This window comes from Babesia bigemina, scaffold Bbigscaff_64534 (genome assembly GCF_000981445.1).
Source record: "Babesia bigemina genome assembly Bbig001, scaffold Bbigscaff_64534".
Classification (NCBI taxonomy): Eukaryota; Apicomplexa; class Aconoidasida; order Piroplasmida; family Babesiidae; genus Babesia; species Babesia bigemina.
Window position 1 is genome coordinate 1 of NW_012237122.1, and position 17,880 is coordinate 17,880.

Genomic DNA, 17,880 nt, shown 5'->3' on the forward strand with positions numbered 1-17,880 from the left:
TGGTGACCAATGTGCTGCCCAAACTGTTGACCAAGGTGCTGACCAATGTGCTGACCAATGTGCTGTCCAACGTGCTGACCAATGTGCTGTCCAACGTGCTGACCAATGTGCTGACCAATGTGCTGACCAATGTGCTGACCAATCTGCTGACCAATGCCACGACCAAAGTGGTGACCTAAGTGCTGACCAACGTGCTGACCAACGTGCTGACCAAAGTGGTGACCTATGTGCTGACCAAAGTGGTGACCTATGTGCTGACCAATGCCATGACCAAAGTGGTGATCCAGATGCTGACCAAAGTGGTGACCAATGTGCTGACCAACGTGCTGACCAGAGTGTTGACCAATGTTCTGACCAAAGCGCTGATCAATGTGCTGACCAAAGTGCTGACCAATGTGCTGACCAATGTGCTGACCAATGTGCTGACCAATGTGCTGACCAAAGTGCTGACCAACGTGTTGACCAATGTGCTGACCAATGCCATGACCAATGTGCTGACTAATGCTCTGACCAAGGTGCTGACCAAGGTGCTGACCAATGCCATGACCAAAGTGCTGACCAATGCTATGACCAAAGTGTTGACCAAAGTGCTGACCAATGTGTTGACCAAGTTGATGGTTCCGGCAGCGATGACATGGACACGGCAGCGATGACATGGTTACGGCAGCGATGAAATGGTCACGGCAGCGATGACAGTTACGGCAGCGATGAAATGGTCACGGCAGCGGTGACATGGTCACGGCAGCGATGGCATGGTCACGGCAGCGATGGCATGGTGACCAGAGTAGTGATATATCGACTTTACATCGCCCCTAATCCACTCTACATCGCCCCTTTACCCACTCTACATCGCCCTTAACCCACTCTACATCGCCCCTTCACCCACTCTGCATCGCTCCCTAACCCACTCTACATCGCTCCTTAACCCACTCTACATCGCTCCCTAACCCACTCTACATCGCCCCTTAACCCACTCTACATCGCCCCTTTATCCACTCTACATCGCCCCTTAACCCACTCCACATCGCTCCTTTATCCACTCCACATCGCTCCCTAACCCACTCTACATCGCCCCTTAACCCACTCTACATCGCTCCTTTATCCACTCTACATCGCTCCTTTATCCACTCTACATCGCTCCTTTATCCACTCAACATCGCCCCTTAACCCACTCTACATCGCCCCTTAATCCACTCCACATCGCCCCTTTATCCACTCTACATCGCTCCCTTATCCACTCTACATCGCTCCTTTATCCACTCCACATCGCCCCTTACCCACTCTACATCGCCCCTTTACCCACTCTACATCGCCCCTTAACCCACTCTACATCGCTCCCTAACCCACTCTACATCGCCCCTTTATCCACTCCACATCGCTCCTTAACCCACTCTACATCGCTCCCTAACCCACTCTACATCACCCCTTTACCCACTCTACATCGCCCCTTTATCCACTCTACATCGCCCCTTAACCCACTCTACATCCCTCGAATTATCTTGTCTTATTAACGCTATGACCTCTTTAAAGCATCATAATAACTTGCTGATACTGACCATTCTCTTAGTGACGATGCTACAAGAAGAGCCTTGGAGGACATTGTGTCCAAGCTCATTAGCCTTGGTCACCTTGCTGGACAGCTTGGAGGATTTGTTGGTGAGAGTGAGAGTGTTAAGAAAGCCGTTAAGAATGCTATTATCGCTAAAATTAACAGTAATGAAGAGCTTAAGAATGTTTACTCTTCTTATGTTACTACCCTTTCTGAGTCTGTCAAGTCTGGTGTCCAGGCTGATGACACCCAGAAAATTAGTGAGCTTAGTAAGTTAGTTACTAGTCAAATTGCTGTAATTAATAATCAACTTAATAGCCCTAAAAACCTTTATAATAATCTTCTTTCTTCCCCCTCTCCCTCTGCTGACTCAGCCAAATTGCAGTCCAAGTTGGCCGCTTTGAAGGAAGTGGAGAAGCTTTGTGGATTTTATGGGAATCTTAAGAATGCAAAAGATGAGCCTAAAAATCTCCTTGTTAATTTATGTGACGGCCTCGAAACATTCCTCGGCTTCAACAAAGACTCCAAAGGCTACGACGGCAGTGGCATTGTGTACTCTGACTTGGACAGGCTGTGTGACGGGGTGATGGGATTTTTGTATCAGGTGCTTAAGGATGTCAGCGAGAAACAGCCTTACAGTGTGGGTAAAAATGATTTAAAACATTTTGTTGAGAGTGAATTAAGGCCTAAATTATCCGCCGGGCGTGAGGGTTTTAGTGTCATTGAGACGGTGGCGGAGAAGGTGCGGGAGTATAATGGTAAAGTGAAAGAGTCTAACGACCATGTGAAAACAATGATAAACAATATGAATAATGACATGAAAACGCTCCAAAATGAGGTAGGTAAAATTTTAGAAAATAATGCTGATTCAGAAAATCTTGATGAAGTCATGCAGGCTGAAACCTTGGTCACTAAGCTGGCCGACGAGTATGCAAAAAAAGGTATGAATTTCGATAGTAATTTTGTCATAAGAGAAATAAACGCATGGAGGACAGGTGCTAATGTTGAGCCAAAGCAGCAATTTAAAGACTTGAATGCTGACCTGAGATTAAAAATAACCCATGCGAGAAACAATATCACGCATGAGGCTGAGAGGCTTACGACACTGTCGAAGAAGCAAAAAGAGAATTTGGCTGCGATGACTAGTATGATTAGTAATAAGCTCAAAACGCTTAAAAGCTGTGTCAATGAGCGAATTTTGAAAGATGTCAATGAGCTTGTTAGCAAGGTGAATGAGAAAGTCGCGGCAATTTTGCAATTGCTAAAGAGGATCAGCGCGACGCTTTGGAATTATGTTAATGAATTAGGGAGGTGGATTAAAGATGCAGACGAAATGGTGATTCAAGCAATTAAGGATACGAAAGAAATCGAGCAAAAAGGACCGGGTTGGCAAAACCAGGATAACATAAATGAGAAAGCCAAGGAGTTCAAGGACAAGGCTACGGATCTCTACTGGAAATTTGAGGGTGCGAAGCGGTCTGTGGTTGATGGTATTGATAAGGCAAAAAAAGAAAATGTTAGCGAGTTGGATAAGTGGAAGAAGGCAGGTGACGCGGCCGTTACGAAGGCGAAGCAGAAGTGCGGTGTCATTGTTGAGAAGTTGAAGGGGAGTGATAGCTCAACACATCCTGAAAGAGACGAAATTACGAAGGCAGCTAAAGAGTTGCAAACTACCGCTGATGATCTAAGAAAGAAGGCGTTTGAGGCTAAGACGCAGGTTACCCAGTTGGTCGAAAAAGCGTTAGGGGAGGTTAAAAAGATGGACGAGGAGCTTAGGAAGAATTTGAAATCGGTGAAGGATGGGATTAAAAGAGAGATGAAGAGTTACATCACGGGAGATCTGAATGACAAGATCAAAGCAGCGCTGACGGAGCTTACTGATAAGATTGCTAAAGAAGGTGGAGTACCGCCAGGGCATTTGGATAAGATTGTTGCCGGCGTGAAGGAGTATGCTAAGGGATTCAAGCAGGCGTTTGCGAGTATAGTACAGGCGTGGGTGAGTGCTATTGTAAAGAGTGAGGGAGTGCAGCAATTGATTGATTGGTATGTCAGCCGTAATAAGAGTTATAGTGCGTTGAAAGTGTCCGAAGAGCACACAGTGAAAGAAATAGTTATTAAACATGTTACAGATACTTTAAAATCGCTTCCTGGTTCATCCAACACAGCCATGGGTACCCGGAATACGCCTCGTGAGAATTTGGCGGATATCAAAGAATATCTTAATAGCTATGCGAAAGAAGTAGTAAATAAGAGACATGCTATAATAGGTCTGATTGAAGGTGACGTAAAGCAGAATGAGCAAACACAACACTCATCTCGTTATAAAAATGATCTTCTAACAAAAGCTATCCAAACTGTGCTTACGTCAGTGTCGGAGGCGGCTGGAAAAATGGCTATTTACTTTGAAAAATATTCTGCTACAGCTGAAATAAGTAATCTGGACACCGCTATAAAAGAGGTCACAGGCCTCGGAGATACGCTTCACGATCAGATTCAAGGGTTCGCTACGGGTACCCAATTTGGCAATGTTACGACGGAAATAGCCAGCAGGGTGCAGGAGAAAATAGGGGAGGATGATAGAAAGAACATACCAGATGGATTACGTGATCCGGATAAGGTGACTCTTTCCCATCAATTCGCCACCTACAAAAGTCACGTTGATTCATCGAGTCTGCGTAAAGGCGCTGAGATAACAGGCAGTGAAGGCACCCTCCCGCAAACCATAAAAAGTATTCAAACAACGGTTAATACAAATGAAAACTGCTTGAAAAATGTTGACGATACTAATGGCAATCAGCCACAAAAATTTAACAAAGCCACTTTCTCCACCCTGCGCGCCACCGTCGACACGAGTCTGGAACAATTCACCGACGCCGTACAGAAACTTGTTAAAGGCGACGCTAACAATGAAGTCCACGCATACCTAGAGGATTTGGGGAAAATGCTTAAGGCAGGAGATTCTGTTGAGCTCTCCTCTGACGGCTTAAAAGGTCAACATACTGTCAAAGGCCTCGTGACGATCAAGAGTGAAATTGACGCTGCGCTCGAGGGGATAAAAAATAAAGCTGAGACGGATTTCACGGCTGAAAAAAAAGCGACAGAGGGTGGAGCCGTATTCACAACTTTGTCCACCGCGATCACTACGAATCTCAAAGACCTTTTGGCAGCTTTCGAGGAGGCAGGCAAACAAGTGAACGAACATTTGCAAAAATTAGAAACCAACATCGGCAAGAAGGAACATGGCACAAATGCTGCGGATAACACGCTGCAAAAAATCCACGACAATCTTGTGGCCTTGTTAAACGGTGACATAAGCCAGGTCATCAAAGATGCTACAGCCTTCAAAAAACAAGCCAATCAATTGCGTGATAAGACAATACGAGATTTGAACGGACACGTCGAAGATGAAGTCAAAAAAGCCGAAACCTCTCTCATCACCCAGGCCAACAAAAACTACGTGACGTCCGTCAAAGAGATGCTGCAGGCCTTTGCCGACAAGGTGCAGAAGGAACTAAAGCCCCTCCCCGGCGAGATCGACACCGACAGGCAGCACGGCTTTAAGGGTTTTATGCGGACGTTGCAGGGGACGATTAACGGTGATGAGACCAACGAAGACAATATTGAGAGACTCAAGGGTCTCGTAGGTCAGCTGTCGAGAAATGTGAATCATAAGGATGCGTTCAAAAATCTGTCGCAGAAATTCAAGGAATTCTGGCATCCACTCAACACGTACATCAAAGCAGAGATCAAACGCGTTCACGAAGCGAATAACGAGAAAACCAATCCCAAGCCCACCGGCGTGGAACAGCTGTACACCTCCAAACTCGACGCTGCGCATTCCGCACTCAACAGCCTGCTCGATCACATTAGTAATCACCGCTATAACCACGAACTCACCTCCATGCTAGATCAGCTCGCCTCCGCAACTGCCACCCTCGCTCCCGAATCCTTCGCCAGGACCACGACTCCTCTGCTCGACAGTACCGGCAAGGGTGTTGAAGGGTTTGTTAGTGAAGTTGGAAAGGCGTACATCTCCGCGTACGACGGTGAGACGTTCGCCGATGATTTGGTTAAAGGTGATAAAACATTGACTAAATATGGCATGTATTACGCCAAAGTATTCCTTACCGCATTGCGTACTCTCGACGTATCGTTGTATGGGTTGAAGCATGAGTGCAAGAGTCTGACGGGACAAAAAATCAATTCATCCACCGATCTCGGAAGATTGTTCGTGCGCCTCGGCTTTAAGGTTTCGGAAGAGAATAAAGAACACTGGGAGCTGCAAAACAGAACAGTCATAAGCGGCCAGTACGTTTCCAACAGACTCACTTGGAGGGTCAGCGGCGCCAATGACAACCAACACCTTAAAATGTGTGAATCGAAGAAACGTGATAATGACAATTACTTCAATGTGTTTGATATAATTAGATGCCTAGCGACTCACGCCAAGCAGTACTTCGAAGTTTGCCACTATTCCACTTCCACAGCGAAGAGACAACCATGCTCCGCGTACGAAATGCTCATATGGCTGGCAGGGCTTCCACATAACAGGGTGTACGATGAGTTGGTAACTGATGGTCTTAGTGAACCATTCGCAAATCCTAACAAGCAAACAAAGGAGACAGACGGTGATATCGAGTTCACTGTATTTGACCTGCACGACTCCAATCTGGATGCGTACCCTAAACAGATCACGTATAAGGGCGTCGTGAAGGTGCTGAACCACGTATGCTCAGCATCGTATGACGTCTTGACAACAATATCCGGACATGGCGATGCCATGAGCATCTACGGAAGCGACTTTTGCAATAACTCACTATCAATGAAGTACCCCTCCAAGGGAGATGATTGTCTCATCACCGTTGTGGACGTACTGCGTAGACTTCTGCCGCAGCTGCAATACTTGTTCAACCGTTGTAGGCACAGCGCAGACGATTATGGATGGCGCAATTGCCGTTACGGCAGGGATATCCCGTCGGCCACATCCCAATGTACCGACCACTCAAGCGACAAAGCAGAAAGCCAACCAAAGTGTCAACCAACGTGCCAGGCAAACAGCAAAGTAGATTGCCAACCAACGTCTCCATTAATGTCCTACTTATACGATTGCTTGCCCGGACATTTACCGCACCAAATAAGCAGTATTGGTTGCAAACCTAAATGTACAACATGCCCTGGTAGTAAACCCGGAATGCCCTGCTTAACGCCCATGGGATTCCGTTGTTTTTCTGGGTCAACCAAAACAGGGGAGAATGTATGTGAAATACTGCGGTTATTCTTCGGTGGTGGTCTGCTTTCATCTCTTCTCTGCCTGGTTCCCCAGCCGCCATCTACGTTACCGGAACACTTTGGTTTTGCTCTGTCACTTGGCAGACAGTGGAATGACTCCGGTAGCAATATAATTGCAGAGTCCTTTGCATCATCTATCGATGGCGCATCTATTGGCCTATATACTGAACCATCAAAACTCAGCGAAGTACTTAGGAACACCTATGCTAGCACGCCGAGTGATCATGCATGGCCGCATACGGAAGCTGAAAAATCCGATTTGTCGAGCTTATCGACGACCACGTCATGTATGCTTCCTAACAAACGCAACATTTATTGCGCTCCATATCTTTCCACACTATGGCAAGAGAACTATATGTACTTGGCTAAAAAACACGTTAAACTATACTTATCGTGGGCCGTCTATCTCCCTTGGGAATTTTGGAAATATCTCGATGAGCTATATACTGCATTTTGTGGTATCTCATGTCAGCAGTACGGATGTCGCAGTTGTATAAACAGCGACACGTGTAGATCCGGTAAGCATGGTGTGGACTACAACTGCAAATGCTGGAGTATTGTTAGATGTCGCGGAGTGCAAAGCACATTCTACAGTTACGGATTCGCATTTGGCGATTCAAAAAAATTGTTGGACGAAGACGAAAAAAGATATTGTCACGATTTCTGTTCTCAATTGAGCAACGTACTTAATTCCGATTATTTCAAAAAACTGTTCACGGAATGTGACGAATTCATATTTACCATCAGGCAGCCGTTTATATGGCTCAACATCGCGCTCTGGTCACTATCGCTCTTCTACCTCATCTGCGTGATGGTTGGCAGACTGGATGTGCTCCACATACGCTCACACCTGAGGATACCGTCATCGCACAAGATAACGGCGCAGTCATTGTTGGCTGCAGCGCAAGTCGGAAGGCTTGCCAAGATATCGTACCTGCAACCGTAATTATAGTCACACTTGTAACTCATTGTAACTCACGTAACTACTCACCTAGCATCACCTACTCACCTAACTTATGAATTGTGCTTCAATGTTTCGTATCACTCATTAATCGTTGTATGTGATTGTGTAGTAGTTAACTAAAGTGGTGACCAAAGTGCTGACCAAAGTGGTGACCAATGTGCTGACCAATGCCATGACCAAAGTGGTGACCTAGCACCTGACCAATGTGCTGACCAGCGTGCTGACCAATGTGCTGACCAATGCCATGACCAATGCCATGACCAATGCCATGACCAAAGTGGTGACCAATGCCACGACCAACGTGGTGACCAATGTGCTGACCTACCACCTGACCAACGTGGTGACCCAAGTGCTGACCAATGCCATAACCAAAGTGCTGACCAACGTGCTGACCAACGTGCTGACCAAGTTGATGGTCACGGCAGCGAGGACATGGTCACGGCAGCGATGACATGGTCACAGCAGCGGTGACATCGTTACGGCAGCGATGACATGGTCACGGCAGCGATGACATAGTCACGGCAGCGATGACATGGTTACAGCAGCGATGACAAGGTCACGGCAGCGATGACAAGGTCACGGCAGCGATGACATGGTCACGGCAGCGATGACATGGTTACGGCAGCGATGACATGGTCTCGGCAGCGATGACAGTAGTGACTTAAGTGGTGATTATCATCCACTCTACATCGCTCCCTAACCCACTCTACATCGCCCCTTTACCCACTCTACATCGCCCCTTTATCCACTCTACATCGCCCCTTTATCCACTCTACATCGCTCCTTTATCCACTCTACATCGCCCCTTAACCCACTCCACATCGCCCCTTTATCCACTCTTCATCGCTCCCTAACCCACTCCACATCGCCCCTTTACCCACTCCACATCGCCCCTTAACCCACTCTACATCGCTCCCTAACCCACTCTACATCGCCCCTTATCCACTCTACATCGCCCCTTTAACTACTCTACATCGCCCCTTTATCCACTCTACATCGCTCCTTTATCCACTCTACATCGCCCCTTAACCCACTCTACATCGCCCCTTACCCACTCTACATCGCTCCTTGATCCACTCCACATCGCCCCTTTACCCACTCTACATCGCCCCTTAACCCACTCTACATCGCTCCTTTATCCACTCCACATCGCCCCTTTATCCACTCTACATCGCTCCCTTATCCACTCTACATCGCTCCTTTGTCCACTCCACATCGCTCCCTTATCCACTCTACATCGCCCCTTTACCCACTCTACATCGCCCCTTATCCACTCTACATCGCTCCTTATCCACTCCACATCGCTCCCTAACCCACTCTACATCGTCCCTTAACCCACTCTACATCGCCCCTTTACCCACTCTACATCGCCCCTTTACCCACCCTTCATCGCCCCTTTACCCACTCCACATCGCCCCTTATCCACTCTACATCGCTCCCTAACCCACTCTACATCGCCCCTTTATCCACTCTACATCGCCCCTTAACCCACTCTACATCACTCCCTAACCCACACTACATCGCCCCTTTACCCACTCTACATCGCTCCTTTATCCACTCTACATCGCCCCTTAACCCACTCTACATCGCCCCTTTACCAACTCCACATCGCTCCCTTATCCACTCCACATCGCCCCTTTATCCACTCTACATCTCCCCTTAACCCACTCCACATCGCCCCTTTACCCACTCCTCATCGCCCCTTAACCCACTCTACATCGCCCAAATTACCTTGTCATTATACCGCTATGACCTTCTTAAACCATTTTAATAACTTGTGCCTTGTCACCCTTCACTTCCCTCTTCCACCTTTTGCCACTGCCATGTCCCATCATGTTCACCCTAACTCCAAATCTCTCTAATTACTTCGTCTTATTAACGCTATGACCTCCATTAAACATTATAATAACTTGCTGATACTGACCATTCTCTTACTGACGATGCTACTAGAAGAGCCTTGAATGACATCCAGTCCAAGTTGCAGCAGGTTAAAAAGCTTGGAGAGAGTCTTAAAGGATTGACTGAAGAAAACAGTTGTAAAAATCTCTTAGAGAATTTATGTTCCGGCCTCGAAACTTTCCTCGGCTTCAACTCTGAGACTAAAGGCTACGACGGCTCTGGCATTGTGTACTCCGACCTGGATAGGCTGTGTGACGGGGTGATGGGATTTTTGAGTGGTGTTCTCAGTAACATCAAAGGCCATTTAGGGCAGCATAAAAATGAAATTAATGATGCAATTGAAGCTTTGAAGACCAATAAACACGGCGGCAAAAAAGGTTTTAATGTCGCGATTGGAAAGGTGGTCGCAGGGGTGCGGGGGTATAATGATGCTGTCATGAAGTCGAATAAAAAGGTGAGTGATGTATTAACAAAAATGCAGAAAGATGCAGATAAATATTCAGCAGAAAGATTAGAAAAATTGTTGCCTCCACGAAATGCGGATGACCCCGTGAAAATTGTTAATCTCATCGTAGCCGCCGACCAGACAGTGGAAGAATGTCTAAAAGAAGCCGACAAATTCAACAACGCTTTAGATATGAAAAACAATGCGGAGGAATTAAGAAACGCAATTAGAGACTTAAATCCTAATTTGAGTACTAAAATAGAGAACGTGCGTGAAAATATTAAGCATGAACGTGAAGGACTGAACAAGTTGGCAGGACATGAAAAGAATGATTTACAGAGTATGGAAGCAAAAATTAAAACAAAGCTTCACGACGTCAAATGTAAGGTAAATGAGCATATTAAAAAAAAGGTTAAGCAACTGGTGGAGAGGCTGAAGGAAAAGGTTCGTGAAATTAGAGCAAAACTTGTTGACATTGAAGACAAGTTGGCGCAGTACGTCAAGGAACTTGAGAGCTGGATGAAAGAGGCCAAGAAAGTCATCGATACCTTATTGACAACGGTAGACAAAATTAAAAAGGAAGTCGATGGTGATGCAGCGACCAAAAATCTGCCACAACTTCAGGCCGCGATTAAAAAAATCGGAGAAGAACTTGGACATCGGGTTGGCGATTTGGACACTTGGAAGGGTAAGGCGGAGGGTGTGCTGAGCGAAGCTATTACGAAGACGACGGAAGTGCATGATGATTTGGAGCCGAAGGAAAACAAAAGGGATGCACGTGATAAAACGCAAATTGGTAAAGCCTTAGATGGAATTACAAGTGCTAATACACAGATTGGCGTAATAAAAAAAAGTCTCCAAGATGAAGTTGCTAATTTGGATAAGTGGAAGACGGAGGCAGGAGATATTATTGGCAAGGCCGAGCGTAAATGTAAAAAAATACTTGCAGACGTTGATACGAATGGCTCAACAATTAGGGAAAAAGCAAAGCTCTTACAAGATTTGGCTGGTAAACTTTTAACGGCTTACAGCTCAGCATATACTAAAATTAAGAGGTTGCCAGGTGAACTGAAATCGATGCTATCTAAACTCGAAGAGGTATATCAGCATAAATTAAAAGATGTACATAACAAGGTGATCAGTGCTATTGGCGAAGAAACAGCCCCGGGGAAAGCGACTGGCATTTTGGACGTTCTTAACAGGTTGGATGAGCATGTTAAAAATGATCTGGTTAGTCTTAGGGGTAGGATTAAAAATGAAGTAATTGATGCATACGTCAAGATGATGAAGGAAATACAGATTACCAGTAATAACGGCGCCGGTACTATTACGCTGAATGTGCCCAGAAGAGATGGGGAGGGGAAGCCTCAGGGCCAGACGCCGGTAACTCTTAGCGTTGCTGTTGCTGGAAGAATTGCTGACGGTCTAAATGGTAATAATTCACCCATTGCGAAGTGGCTTAATCAGGCTGCAAGTGGACTGCAGAATAGTATAATTCCAGACTTCAAGTACAAATATCTCTGGACAGACAAAAATCCACTTGACAATGTTGATGCACTCGTCAAGATTCTTCGAACTGGACTAAAAAATCATGAGAATAAATCAATCATCGACGCTATTGGCGACAGTTTGAACGAAGAACTTCAACAGTTGATCAAGGACAAAGAAAGCATACATTTGAAAACAGCAACTGAATCTCCCGACAATGCTCTCATGCCAGAATATAAAGCATCGACAACACGCACTCCTACTGAAGGAGAGCTTAGAGCGGCCATAAAAGATATTAAAAGCCACGTTCAATACATGAAGCGTGATAGTCCAACCGATGTCGACGTTGAAAGCTTTCAAGGTTACAACTCTGCGCATACATCTCTCAACATCCAAAGCGAGAAAGGTGCTAGAGGCGATATTACACAAAAGATTGCCGAAGTGGACAACGCTTTGTCAGACTTCAAGGCGGGTGATCATGTGGACCAACACGGCCATGGAGCCGTGAGTGAAACCAAAAAGAAAATTACTTCAGCATTCAGAGTGATTGAAAATGAGCTCGAATGGCTGACTAAACTTGTTAGTGATGAGAGCGGTGGAGATGCATATTCAAACAATGACAATAAAGGTGTCAAGGTGTATCTCGGGCAGCTGCAAAAGGGACTCGAAAGTGAACAGATTCCGTATGCGTTCGCTAAAGGGCTAAAAATCATTCATGACTCGCTTCACCGTTTGCAAGGCGAAACTCTGCCTCCGCAAATATCTGCCATCCAAGTGGCCGTTGAATCAATTACATCAGTTATTACTAAGCTGAGATCAACATTAAGTGGTCAGGTCACAACGAAGTTGGAAGCGTTAAGAACGCATGGCCTTAATGATGGCGACGCACCGTGGACAGCTGACGGTCAACCAACCAAAGGTCTCATGACAATCAAGGCGGAAATCGAAAAAATTAAATCCACCAACGTACCCGGTGTTGAAACCAAACTAAAAGACCTCTGCACAGCAATTCGATCCATTTGCAGAGACGCCAAGGAATACTTGGAAGGTATGAAAAATGGCAGAATCGATGTTGAACTGAAAAAAATTAGAGATGATATCCACAAACTCCGAACAAATAACTTGGACAACGCGATCAAACAAACTGACACATTCCTCACGCAATTTGCCGACAAAGCCGGAGAACAAATCGTCAAAGATCTCGAACAGGACGCGAACATTGAAGTGACACAAGCCGAAACTGATATCATTCATGAATTACGTAAAAGGTATATCGCCTTTATCAAATTGCTGCTCGCAGACTTCTCCACTAAATGCAAGAGTGAGCTCAATGGGCTTCCCGCCGCAATAACGGCGGACGCCGACAAGGGTGCGAAAGGCTTTATGAAGCAATTCGAAGATAAGTTCATTAAGGACGATAAATGTATCGAGGGCATCAAGAAAATCGAGGCTACATCACCCGCACAAAAACAATCTCCGCTGACTCAGGCTGCCGGAAAGCTAAATCACGCAGTAAGACGCTTTTTCAACTATTATCACAAACAAGCGGATTTCGCTTCCGACTTCACCAAACTCAAGCCGACTAAGGATGCCCTTCACACTTTGCTTGACGGCATACGCGAGTCGCAGCGCTTCGACTACCAATTTCGTCAGAATCTGGATTCATTTAACGACGTTATTGGCAAACTCGCTCCTCAACAATTTGGCGTCTCCTCCACGTCGATGCTGCAATCTCTCAAGGAAGGCTTTACCGCCCTAGTCACTGCGCTCGACAAGGCCTACATCTCGACCTACGACAGTGAGACGTTTGGCGGTGAGATGTTTGAGAGACAGAAATTAACGCCGTATGGCGCAAAATTCGCCAAAATATGCCTCACCGTGGTCTGCACCCTAAAGGCCACGTTGACCGACTTGACGCACAATTGCAAGAGTCTACGTGGACAGCAAATTAATAAGTCCACCGACGTGGGAAGATCGTTTGTCGCCCACGGCTACGCGGTCTCCGATGCTACGCTGCAGAACGGTGAGTTGCAAAACAAACCGACAGTGGCGGGGGAGAACGTTGCTAAGCGGCTGCTGCTAGCAATTAGCGGTGCCACAGACAACGCACATCTTAGATGGTGTGAATCGAACAAGCAGAGAAAAGACAATCACTTCCACGTCTTCGACGCCATTGACTGCATATTCAGCCACTTCGAGCAGTACAACGAACTCTGCCACCTGCTCACGGCATCATCGAGGCAACATCCGTGCTCCGTGTACGACATATTAATCTGGCTCAGCGGTTTCCCGTACACTGCAGTATATGCTACGATGCGTGATATCACCATCAGTGACCTATTTGACAACCCGCATAAGAAGGCGGCAGGCGACGACGAACTTGAGCTCACATCGACTGACATGGCAGCCCAATCCATAACAGCACACCCCCGGAACATATCGTATAACTACGTACGTAAAGCCGTGGAACACATCTGTGCAACGTCGTATGACGTATTGACTGCCGTTGTCGGCACTGGCGACTCCAGGACCGTCTACGCCTCCGACTTCTGCAACAACTCATTCAACTTCCATTACCCATCCGATCCGTCGGACTGCATGGACATGCTGCTGGACCTACTGCGCCGATTGTTGCCCGTGTTCCGGTTCTTGGAACTGCAGTGTAACATCAAGCCCGAACACCACGGCTGGTCACAGTGCCGCTACGGGAGGGACATCCCTACAACGAAATCGCAGTGTAACGAGCACTCAAACGAAGAACCAAACGGCCAACCAAAGTGCCAAGTAAACTGTCAACCAACGTCCCCGCTAATGTTATACCTCAGTGACAGCCTCCCTGGCCATCTGCCGCACCAACTGCAGTCAGTGGGATGCAGGGCGAAATGCAGCACCTGCTCCAAGAGCGCTCCAGGGCAACCGTGCCTGCTTCCTCTCGGATTCAAGGGCTTCTCAGGAAGCACCAAAACGGGCAGACAGTTGCGTGACGCAATCAAGATCTTCATCGGTACAGGCTTAATATCCTCACTGATGTGCCTTCTGCCGAAGCCACCATCGACGCTGCCCGAGCACTTCCAGTTTGTATTCACGTTGGTTGGTGCGTTTAATGCTAACAGAGATGTCAACTCAAATGCTGTCCACGCTGCGTTTGTGAAGGCAATAAGGAAGCAGTCCATCGACTTGTATGCGGAGCCATCAGAACTCACAGGTGCGCTTCAGAAGGCTTATAACAGCAACAAGCAGCACGACGGTACGGAGCATCCCAAAGCTTCAGACGCCGACTTGTCAACATTGTCTAAAGCAAAAACATGTAATTATCCGAACAAGGATGTTCACTGCGCTCCGTACCTGTCCACGTTGCACAGTGATGCATACCACTACGCCGCCGAGAAGCACGCCGGTCTCTACCTGTCATGGGCAGTGTACTTACCGTGGTCGTTCTGGCAGTGTCTTGAATCTTTGTTCAGGGCGTTTACCAATATATCCTGCCAGGATTGGGCATGTCGTCGCTGTACGCACGGCACGGCTTGTAAACGGGGTAAGCATGGCGCTGCCTATAATTGCCAGTGCAAAGGCCTAGTTGAATGCCGCGGTGTCATAAGCACGTTGTATAGTTTCGGATTCACGTTCGGCAATCCAGCAACGCTTTCAGCTGCAGAGGGAAAAAGGTATTGCCACAATTTCCACCGACAACTCCACAATGTATTAAATTCCAACTACTTCAGAACGCTGTTCGAAAAGTGCGACGAATTCATTTTCACCATCCGCGGACCGTTCCTGTGGATGACCGTCGCACTCTGGTCACTGTCCCTCTTCTACCTCGTCTGCGTCATGGTTGGCAGACTGGATGTGCTCCACATCCGCTCACACCTGAGGATACCTTCGTCGCACAAGATAACAGCGCAATCATTGTTGGCGGCGGCGCAAGTCGGAAGGCTTGCCAAGATATCGTATCTACAGCCGTGATCATCGTCACATTTGTAATTCACAACAACTCACTTAGCGAATCACCTACTCACCTAACCAACAAACGTAGTCTAATGTCTCGAATTACTCTAGCGGCAACCTGTGAACTAAATAGCACCTAGATTAGGTTATGAATAACGACCAGGCAAAGTGCTAACCTAGCAACCAGGCAAAGTGATAAGCAAGCACCCAGGCAAAGTGGTAAGCTAGCAACCAGGCAAAGTGATAAGCTGGCACACAGGCAAAGTGTTAAGCTGGCAACCAGGCAAAGTGTTAACCTAGCACCCAGGCAAAGTGCTAACCTAGCAACCAGGCTAAGTGCTGAGCTGGCACCCAGGCTAAGTGCTAACCTAGCATCCAGGCAAAGTGGTAAGCTAGCACACAGGCAAAGTGGTAAGCTAGCACCCAGGCAACGTGTTAAGCTGGCACCCAGGCAAAGTGGTAAGCAAGCACCCAGGCAACGTGCTAACCTAGCACCCAGGCAAAGTGTTAACCTAGCACACAAGCTAAGTGCTAAGCTGGCACACAGGCAAAGTGCTAAGCTGGCATTCAGGCAACGTGTTGACCTAGCACACAGGCAAAGTGATAAGCTGGCACCCAGGCGAAGTGCTAAGCTGGCGGATGAACCGTAATTTGGTAGGTGTTGTAGCACGTTGATTGCCTGGTGCGTTGAGCTGTGCGTTGACTGTGAGAGGTGTCCGCGTTGCCTATTGAGTCAGTGTCACGTGAGGCTGGGTGATTGGTTGCTAACGTAGGCGGTCGTAAGGACCGCGGCGGGTGACCTAAGTCGTGTGTTGCGAGTCACTGGCACGTGGCGTAATAGGCGTTGGCCTGGTTAGGTAGCGTTTATGGGCGGCAATGTAGCGATTGTTAACATCACATTTGGGCACGTAGCCGACGTGCTCCGCCAGTATGGCGCCGATACCGGGGCTCGTAGCACGGTGCTGCTGCACTGTGGGAGTTGAGCGCACGGGTCGCTGCAATTTTAATGGCGTCGCCAATATTCAATAATTTAGAGTGGCTGTTGGCGCTGATCACATGCGTCGCGTCAGGGCAGCTGTGGTATCCCGGGCAGCGTGGGTGTCCGTGGCCCGGGCTGGGGGGATACAGGGGTGAGGTGAGTGTTGATGAGGGGACTGGGAGCGGCAGTGGTACGTGTTGCAGTTGGTGAGTGCTGCTTGAGTGATTGATATGTTTGCAGGTTGAGGGGAGTGGGCGCGGCAGTGGTAGTGTTGCAGTTGGTGAGTGCTGCTTGAGTGATTGATATGTTTGCAGGTTGAGGGCAGTGGGAGCGGCAGTGGTAGTGTGGCAGTTGGTGAGTGCGTTGCTAGGTGAGTGATATGTTTGCAGGTTGAGGGGACTGGGAGCGGCAGTGGTACGTGTTGCAGTTGGTGAGTGCTGCTTGCGTGATTGATATGTTCGCAGGTTGAGGGGAGTGGGAGCGGCAGTGGTAGTGTTGCAGTTGGTGAGTGCGTTGCTGGGTGATTGATATGTTCGCAGGTTGAGGGGAGTGGGAGGGGAAGATGACGATGGGTTGGAGGAAGACGTGCAGATGTGATACTGGTTGTATACAGTTTCAACCATGTAAATGCTGCCCATGGTGTTGTAAAGAATGTATTAAAGGCATTTATACCAGTTGCGATGTATGTGCAGCAAATTCCTATCTGAAGCGGCTTAGGAAGCAATGCAATCCTAACGTATGTAAAGCCGGCAAAACGGATTGCACTAATATTTACAAATGTGAATGTAACTGTTGTCGACAGAAATGTAAAGAGAGGGATCCCGTCTGCACGCCCCTCGCTCCTCCCCCTCCACCGCCTCCCGCTGATTCCTCCGATGTTCAGGATCACGCCGCCGGTCAAGAGCTTCTCCCCCGTACCGAAGCTCTCGAACAAGAGAACAATTCTCCACCTTTCCGCCCTAACCCCCAAACCATCGCCGCCGTCATCGTTGCCATCATCGTCGCCATCATCCTGCTCGACCTGTGCATCTTCCGCTTTCCGGTGGGCCGCAACATCCGCGATTTCCTCGTACGCAAGATACCCTTCTGCATCGCGTTTTACAGCTGATCGCAGCAATTTGTTAGCGCAAACATCGTCATCCATTTTCCACTGATCACCTAACTGCCAACTGACATCTAATGTCTAGACGGAGTAATGATTGCGTTGATGGCCAATCGCATGGGCAGTGAGTTGACTATAACCCCGCCCCTTACATCATCGCTCCCATACTCATCATCATCATCGTCATCTGCGTCATGAGCTACTTCCGCATCCGGCCGTT

General features: G+C 47.6%; 3 protein-coding genes across 4 annotated transcripts; all 3 read left to right on the plus strand.

Annotated features, from left to right (window-relative positions):
- Positions 1-2,135: 2,135 nt before the first annotated feature.
- Positions 2,136-7,784, plus strand: BBBOND_0002210 (hypothetical protein, conserved; the record flags this gene model as incomplete). Its single annotated transcript, XM_012915061.1, has 1 exon — positions 2,136-7,784. The coding sequence occupies one exon, from the start codon at positions 2,136-2,138 to the stop codon at positions 7,782-7,784; it is 5,649 nt and encodes a 1,882-aa protein (XP_012770515.1).
- Positions 7,785-9,963: 2,179 nt separating this feature from the next.
- BBBOND_0002220 (hypothetical protein, conserved) lies at positions 9,964-15,597 on the plus strand (the record flags this gene model as incomplete). The annotated part of the gene is made up of 1 exon (XM_012915062.1): positions 9,964-15,597. One exon carries the CDS (start codon positions 9,964-9,966, stop codon positions 15,595-15,597), a length of 5,634 nt encoding a protein of 1,877 aa, XP_012770516.1.
- Positions 15,598-16,724: 1,127 nt separating this feature from the next.
- On the plus strand, positions 16,725-17,666 carry BBBOND_0002230 (hypothetical protein, conserved; the record flags this gene model as incomplete). Of its 2 annotated transcripts, XM_012915063.1 has the most annotated exon segments (6): positions 16,725-16,748; positions 16,799-16,834; positions 16,873-16,928; positions 16,948-16,972; positions 17,023-17,062; positions 17,251-17,666. In XM_012915063.1, 6 exon segments carry the CDS (start codon positions 16,725-16,727, stop codon positions 17,664-17,666), a joined length of 597 nt encoding a protein of 198 aa, XP_012770517.1.
- Positions 17,667-17,880: the final 214 nt, after the last annotated feature.